General features: G+C 33.6%; 1 protein-coding gene across 1 annotated transcript; it reads left to right on the top strand.

Annotated features, from left to right (window-relative positions):
- Positions 1-4,459: 4,459 nt before the first annotated feature.
- LOC149266894 (plant cysteine oxidase 3-like) lies at positions 4,460-8,706 on the top strand. Its single transcript, XM_089397601.1, has 5 exons — positions 4,460-4,824; positions 6,785-6,987; positions 7,573-7,747; positions 7,859-8,062; positions 8,174-8,706. The coding sequence occupies exons 1-5, from the start codon at positions 4,707-4,709 to the stop codon at positions 8,293-8,295; spliced, it is 822 nt and encodes a 273-aa protein (XP_089253727.1). The 5' UTR covers positions 4,460-4,706; the 3' UTR covers positions 8,296-8,706.
- Positions 8,707-9,227: the final 521 nt, after the last annotated feature.

Below are 9,227 nucleotides of genomic sequence, written 5' to 3'. Positions count from 1 at the left end.
TACCCTGAGCTGGAACTATATTTTATGTTGACCTGAGAGCCCAGTCGCACCCATGCCAAACCCTCCATGTGACCAATAAGCCCCAGCCTCACGCATAGGCCTTCCTCTGTGCAGCTACAACAAAAATTTCTTAGTTAAGAGACTGTGACTACAAAATCAATACCACATTTTCAGGGCCAACCTAGAGTCCACTACCCACAAATGTCAAAGACAATGTAGAATAAAATCTAAAACCAACACAAGTATGCATAAACAATTCTTAGGCTCAGATATTTCGAGAACATACAAAACATATGATAAATATTTAGACAAACATATTGTAAACATGGTAGCTACATGTAACGAATGCATATATGATCATTATCTCATTCATTTTGCCAGAGAATCATTAATAAGTCTCACTTCCCTCTCAATCTGGCTACATAACACTTGTTTTCTCATACATCCATATAACCATTTAATAACTTATCGACTCATGAACAATATCCATAACAAGAGCACATCATTTAACCATACCTATAACCAACATTCAACTAGAATGCAACTATGATAAACTAGTCATAAAATCAATGCAACAATCCATAAGTGTTCATTGGTGTCAATAAGAAATAACACATAATAAAATATGAATAAATCCAAGCAAGCTAGGGACTTCAACATACCACCCGACCATAGATTAAGATGAAAGAAATCTCTCTTTCATCCAATCACCCCCATGTCATATTCCAATCATGAATGCGGAGTCACATGGGATAAACAAAAACATAACCATCCAAGGCTTCCATAGGCTAAGCCTGCTCAACCCTCCACCATATGGATTTCACCTAAACCTGTCCAAAAATTACCAAAACCAAACAACATTGGATGCCTCTAATTCTTCACTATATCCAAAGGAATTTTCATGTCTCCACCCATCCGTCAAGAGTTCTAGGAGAATTACCATCTCTATCCTCAACCCTTTGGAATTTTACTAATACCACCTCACCCGGATTTGAAATCTAAGAGATATCCAAAGCTTAACCGAAATAGGGAACCCACTGTACCATGGCTATCGAGGAAATGGAAAGGAAAGGTTGTAAACCACTGTCAATATAGAAAAATCCCATACAATGATAACAAAGAAATCACATAACCAAATGCATGTACCATACATCAAAATAACAACATGCTAAGTCACACATGCACATTCTTATCTACAAATCCACAGCTAATTGTTTCCCTTACTTTATGTTATCCAAATTTCCTCTTGCACTTTCCTTTCCTTTGCTTGTCCTTTGCTTTCTTCTATCAAGGTGCTCTCCCTCTCCTCTTTGATTTTGATTTCTAAAATAGATCAAAATTTGAGAAAAAGTTGTCAACTAATTCTCAAGTGCCTTTTCATCATTGATGCTTGGTGCCTCTTCCTTTCCTTTTCTTGTTTCTTTCTTTTTCCTTTATTTTCTGCGTAATTTCCCTTGCATATTCTTGTCTCTTCATCTTTCATTTCTCTTATTTTCCTTTATTCCTTGAAGTAATTGTCATTTATTAACTTTTTCCTTCTCCAATGCCAATGCCAATGCCAATTTTCATAGCCAATAATTAACCAACCTCAAGTGACTCTCAATGTGATGTTCCCCCCCATTCAGCTTGGAATATGTGTCCCATGCCCTTGGTTTTATTTTGTCCTCTTATGATGTTCCTTTATTTACATGGAAAATTAACCTGGATTTGTTACAATGGGTACACCTATGTGATTAGTTGGGTCCTTGCATGAGATGGTGTGTGTCAAAATGGAAAAACTTGGGATTCTAGTTCCACCGTCATGTTACGATGATGGACCAATGGTTGAGATTACATGGGTGGACTAATGCGAGAAAGTTGGGAATATGGATTGACTTCCCTTGCACTTAACACATGAGCATAACATGAAGGGAGACAAACCAAAGAGTTTAGGTGTGAAAATGTATTGCATGAGTTGAGATGAGTTAGTTGAGGGTGCAAACACATGTGTAACGAGTCGAAATGGAGTTGATAGAGTGTGTTGTGACCTGATATGATCATGTAGGTTGATTCATATGAGATGAGATGGACATGTGTGGTGAGACGAAGTATTGGAGGGATGAGGCATTAACTAGATAAGGAGTAGTGCCCCAACCAAGTAACACATCAGTTGGGTATGGTTATTCTAGCAAGTATATATAGACATGAGAATTGGACAATGAGATAGACAAGTTGGTATGAAAGAGATAACACATTTGTAGTTGAGAATTAAGACAAATCATTGATTAGATTTGGAAAAGGAGGTGACGCAACAATTTGTTAGGCCATGCTTTGCCAAACAAGCAAGGTGTGTAGGCAATGGCATGCATATAGACAAGAGAATTGTAGGTTGAGTTGCAAATTCTTCCACTCCATAAGGTTTTAGTCTTGGATTCATTATTTTTTTTTACCAAATGACACAATGGAGTTGACTGAAATTTAGAGTTCAGTCAGGAATATGAAAATTTGGTGTTCAGGCTGAATTTTCCTGTCCGTTATGGAAAGAAATTTGAGTTGAGATAGAATAAAATTTTGGGTTTCCATAGGCTTAACTTTTTGTGTTCACAATTTTGGAGTTCTAAATTTTGCTGTTCAACTAAATTTTGGGGTTCTCTTTTAAATCTAGTGGTCGACCCAAATTTGGTGTTTGGCCAGGAGAGTTTCTATATGAGTTTGGCATAGGTTCCTTGGATGTATGGAGTTGAAAAGGGCTATTCTATGTAGCTTGTATTGTTCTATCACATAATTTTATATGTCTTTTTACTATTAGGCAAGAGAGTCACCTATCATATATTAGTTTTCTCCATATGTGTGTATATTACAACAATACATGTGAGATATACCAAGTGTCGAGAGGGATCAAATATCTTTTGAATTTAAAAGAGGTTTATATCTCAAGAGATTTGATCCCTCTTAGGGCTTGGTAGATAGGTAGTTAAGATGGTTCTAGGTTGGGTTTAAAATTAATATAATATAGTTTTCATTCCATGTCTCAGATATATTTAAGTAGTAAGTATTAGTGTTTTGTTTTTCAAATATTATTTTTATAAATTAATATAAATTATAATCTATTAATAGTAATTTATGTTGAAAATTTAAAGAATAAAAATAAATATTTATTTATTATTTATTTAAATTATTAATTTTTAATTGTTGAAATATAAACTTGTTAATTAATAGAAATTAGTTATCATCTTAGATTTAATTTGGTGTAGTCTAAGTAATAGAAGAAATGACTTTTGCTTGGAATTTGACAGTACAATTTCAAACAAGATTGTGATTTATTATGGTTAAAAATATACTTTTGAATGCTTAAAGATTCTACAACCTCAAAACACCTATAAACACTTGAATAATTTATGGATAATTTTTGAATTTTAGTTATAAATGGACCTTTTCATATATATTATTTATTTTTAAGTGTTTAATGAGTTATATATATATAATTTTAATGGAATAATAAATTTATTACTATGTTAAATTTTGATGGTCAAATTCAACTAATTTATATTAATATTATTAGATATTATTAAATTATTATAAAATATTATCAAATTATAATTTTTAATTTCTATAAGTCCCCAAAGTTAGCTGAATTGTCAAATTGCTGCTACTAAATTCCTCACCAATTAAGAGATAAGTGGGTCATTTCTTCTCACCTCTTGAAATTAGCTTTTACCAATTTAGCAAGTACATAACTCAAAGAAATTCGGAAGAAAAATTAAAAGAGACCTAGTTCAAGTTCATGTAAACCCTAATTGAACCGAGACTCGGGAAAATAAAAAGTCTTAGGGAAAAAATATCATTGGTGCCTCAAGCTTAGATTTCCTTTTTATTCCTCTTCCTATACAATAAATAATAAATACACGATGACTAAATATAGAAATAGAGATATAGTTAAAAAATAATAATAAAAACCAAGATGTCCTTATCGAGAGCCTATGCAAATGACTTAACACACAGGTTTTAACTGAGTAAACCCAAAAATGAATTTAAAAGTTTAGTCACGGAAGTGCTTTCCAGTGTGTGAACAGTATGATGAATCACATGTTTCAGGTGATTAGTTACAAAACGAAATGTACATTGATTAGCACAGTGTAACTTTAATATTCATAGCGACCAGGTCGATAAACCAATGAAACAAATGTACAATTCTATTACTCCATGATAACATTAATATTCAATTAACATGATGGATGCACTTTAATCAATTTAAGCATTCAAAATACTGTCACTCCCGTGGTGGAGAATACATTCACACTTCCTTTTCAAGATTTGACGAGGAATAACAATTTGAGTTGATAACAAATTGTTCATAAAAGACTTTGAAAATTCAATTCCTTGTTTCAACAGGACCCTCTAGTCGCCCATTGTAAATGTAAACACACGTACACAGCACCTGGTTTTCTTTCCTGTTGCTTTCAAAACCAGGAATCACTACTCTCTCGTGGCCATCAGACGCGAATATTTCGATTAGTCCTAGATTTTGGGCGGTCGTCTCAAATATTCGTGGCTCTGCAACTGCAACGCATGAATCGAGATTCCATTATAAACTAAACTTTAGGTTTTCTGTGGCTGCAGGGATTAATGTTAAAATAAACCGAGCAGCTATAGTTGGGAAAGTTACAGGTCTAGCGGGTGATACTGCCGCTTTAAGAACATTGGAAGACCCTCCTTACGTAGTGCAAATGAGCAGTAGTAATGTAATGCAGACGGTTTACGAGCTCTGCAAGGAAACCTTCTCTCCCGCAGGATCTGTGCCTGTACCTCCACCAGAGGCCATTCGTAGATTAACGTCCCTTTTGGGTAAACCCTCCATTTAATCACCCTTTGGTGTTTTGCATTTATTTATCATATCATAATTGAGCGTGCAGTTGTATCAATAGTCGATATCTCAGATTGAGATTGAGAACGAAAATGAATCTATAAGTCTGAAAATTCCTTTAATTCATTGCCTGCTGTTTGGAACTCGTTTTTGAATATCTACATGTATTTAGACTGAGAATAATTAGCTTTCTAATTAATAAACCAAAGTATATCTGTTTATACTGACCCTCACATATAGGGATAATGTTCATAGAATAGTTAAAGATTTATCTTGAAATCAGGATCTTTAAAACATTTTGGTTTCTTGAATCCCCTGTTCCTTTAATCCCTCTTTATTTCTGATAGTTTTACGTCACACTGAAATCATGAATCGTGTGACACTCTAATTATTTCAGGGAAAGGCGCTATGTCTTTTAAAAAATTGAAACAAGTTATATGGATTTTCAGTTTATTTATGACCTGTGTGACGCTATATATAAGTTCTGTACTAAGAAACATTGAAATATCATTCAAAACCCTACGTATCGAATCCTTGTTCAGAGAGAAAACCTCAGAACAAAACTTATTTAATATAAACCAAAACTGCAGTTCCAGTATTGTTTTTAATGTGGTTTACTGTATCAATCTGGTACTATCAACATTCAAGAACATCTGGCTGCTATTTAGAGAAATCATGTGATGCATAAACAAACATGTAACAACATGAGATTCGAAAATGAGAAAAAAAGACAGCAAATCCTACCCATCACAACACCTGCAATTTTGCAGTTCCAGTATCTATTAAGCATGTTTGGTTCTGTGGTTTTCTCTCCCAGCAGGGATTTGATAGAGAAAAATTAGAGTTTAAGTATCTATTAAAGAAGTTTTGTTTTGAGGCTTTCTTTCTGAGCAGGGATTTGATACATAGGGTATTGAATTACATTGCAATGTTGCTTACTACTATTAATAGCAAAAATAATGTCATGTTTAAAAAGACATACTCAAGATGATGTGGCAGAAACCATAGTTACCAAATTCGAATTCGAATACGAATACGAATTCGATTCGATACGGAAAAAATTCGATTGATTAAAATTCAATACGGAAAAAATTCGAAAATATAGAACTTATAAATTCGTTATATTTTTAAATTTTAAGAAAAAAATTATATTTTTTACGATTAAATTATTTTCCTTCGATTATTTAGAAATTGAAACAATTAGAAATATCGTACTTGTATATAATATTATATAAATTAGTTTTTGGAAAAACAAATACACTCAAAAATATTATTTTCTTAGAAATATCATTTTCAAAAAAATAGCAACCTCAAATCAAAAATAAAAAATAACGTGAATATTGATTAATAATTTAAAAACTAAATATCTAATTAGCTCTTTTAGTGAATCCTGTTAAAAAATAACGTGAATATTAATTAATAATTTAAAAACTAAATATCTAATTAGCTCTTTTAGTGAATCCTGTTAGAAAGCACATTGTAGAGAAATTATTTATGTTGTAAATTCTGTTCCTCTGGTTAAAGGCTGCAAATCCTATGTTTTTGCCATCTATTCCCTCTACTGATTGTGGGCGTGTCGAGTCCGCATTTCCTGCTCTCCCTCATCCATAATTCTGACTCCATCCACGTCAGTTTGGTCAGAAATAGAAACTAATTACATTCTGCATTCATCGAATCGAATTTAACCGTATTTTTCACCGAACCGAATCGAATTGCCGAATATTCGAATTTTTCAGCCTGATTCGGCCGAATTTGGTAACTATGGCAGAAACTATTACAGATCAAATTCAGTGGCATGATTCATTGTATCTCAAAAGTCTTTTCTCCCTTTTAATTTTGAATATTTAGAAGTATTTATGACGCAAAACCTGATTGATGCTGTGCTTTTCTTTTTCTTTCTCTTGTCTTATAGTGGAAGTATTCATTGAAATTGTATTGCAGATACAGTAAAACCCATCGACTTGGGTCTTGACGAGGCTGCAATACTGGAAATAGAGCAGCATAGCTTGGAAATAGCGCAACATATTACCTCCTCGTGTTCTAGAACGGGCAAGAAAAGAAGAGAACGCAAACGCTCAGGGTCGGGAGATCGATGGACTCCACCTGTCATATATATCCACATTCATGAATGTAACAACTTTTCAGTGAGTACGCAAAACCCAAATCATTCCACTAAATTGTGTTTCTGCTTGACTATTCATATCATTGTACAGAACAAACGCAGTTTTGTTTGATAATATATAATACAGGGTTTTGCATAGATAGTGATAGGGTTTGTTAGTATTTTGGTTACTTTCATATTTATGGTTGATTTTCAAAATATTTCGCAATCATAAAGCATAGTTAAACAAATAATTCACTACACCTATATCTGTTATCTGTTTGATTGCGAAATATTCAGAAGATCAGCAATCAACCTAAACTAGAAAAGTATTTTTAGATATTAAATTATTAATTTAATTTCCAACCTTAATTTTGATCTTGTTCTTAAACTTAACTCTAAATATAATTAATTAGCTTCACCAATAGATTATATATGAACGACGACATGGACCTGAATATATATATAAACGACTTGATTTAACCTCACCAATACCGAACTTACAATATATATGAAGTTACTATATATATACACGACTTAATCTATTTGAGTTACATATTGATATATCTGAGGACTGTTACTATGGCCAAATATTCACTGTAACTGATGGTTTCTTCTATTCAATCAGATGGGAGTCTTTTGTCTACCTAGATCAGCAGTGATTCCACTCCACGATCATCGTGGCATGACAGTGCTGAGCAAACTTCTGTATGGCTCAATGCACATCAAGTCTTATGATTGGCTAGACCCCGTATCCAGCATAGCCATGAATTCCAATCAGCAATATTCTCACCCACCAGGATGTAAGCTTGTGATTAAAATATTTCTTAACAATCATGTTATTGCGTCGATATAAGAACACTGAAATATTCCATCTATTGATTATCGTGCTTCTATGAATTTGTCTCTTACAGTACGACTTGCCGAGTTGAAATCAGACGCTGTTTTAAGAGCCCCATATTGTGAATCATCAGTATTATATCCAACAACAGGGGGCAACATACATTCTTTCACTGCAGTAACGTCTTGTGCAGTGCTGGATGTACTAGCTCCCCCTTATGGAGAGGATCCTGCATACTACCGTGTTTATCCTTACTCCAGCGGTCTTTTGCGTAAGGGTAACCTCTAATGGCCTTTGATATTCAGTGAAATGATTTGATTAAATTGCTATAGAAACTGGTTTATAGAGATTCAACAAACTGAATTTCTATGCATATGTGATTTGACAGGGAGAAAAAACAAAGAAGATGTCAATCATGAAGGCCTTGCGTGGTTGGAAGAAGTGGAAAAGCCTGATAACTTCATCCTTAAAGGGCGAGCGTATGGAGGCCCAATCATTAATGTTCGTTGATGGTGTTACACTACCAGATTTGTACGTTTCATACACGTAGTTCTGCCTATACACTGTATAAATCAATTTGGATCGCTCCATTTGCACGTGGTCCGTTGGATTGTGCAGTGAAGTGAAGATGACCCTCAACGGAGACTAGTGGATTAAGTGTTCAATACATGCAACCATGTAATGGGTCAGTTTAGGTCTACATTTAGTGAAATATTGGGCTATAGAAATACTGTGATCATTGTTGAAGATCACAATGCATGATCATTGTTGAAGTCAAATAATGCATGATGCAAACATGTAATAGTTAATTGAATACTGGACTCAAGTTTTCCATACATGCAACCATGTAATGGGTCGAGTCGGTCTACGCTGTCAAATATTTGGGTATAAAATTATTGTTATCATTGTTGAGCAGATTAATTGAATAGATTGATTTCTGATTGCGTACAAAAACACTGTCGTTATAATAATAATAATGAAGATGTTGATTAAATAGATTGAGTTAGAGGCGTTTAGCATGTCAACATATGTGGGGTATTTATTTCTTTCGTGTAGAATATACAATAGTATTGTTGTTCCGATGAATTTCTAAGGTTGGAATTTTAGGTAGGTATTATAATCCAAGTTTGGAGAACATGAAGTTGGTTACTCATTATAATTATTTAATTTGAAGAAGTGGATAAGATATTAATGGTAGTTACTTAATTTGATATAATTGAGAAGTGAGTTTATTTATAAATATTTGAGGATTAAAATGTATGTTAGAATAATGTAGAAATGGAAGAGTCTCTAAATGTGATAGGTTTGTTGAGTTGTCTTCTTGATTGTAGGTTTGACTATACAGACGCTTGTGACCCCCTCCCCTGTGTCTTGCGGTAATAATTCCTCTTCCATTATGACCTTTCCCACAATGATGTTGTCTAGAGGTCAATTTCTTCTGC

This window comes from Pinus tabuliformis, chromosome 6 (assembly GCF_031772625.1).
Source record: "Pinus tabuliformis cultivar Carrire ecotype Pingquan chromosome 6, CPIR1, whole genome shotgun sequence".
Classification (NCBI taxonomy): Eukaryota; Viridiplantae; Streptophyta; class Pinopsida; order Pinales; family Pinaceae; genus Pinus; species Pinus tabuliformis.
The sequence above is the reverse complement of the archived record's forward strand: the minus strand, read 5'-3'. Positions and strand labels throughout refer to the sequence as shown.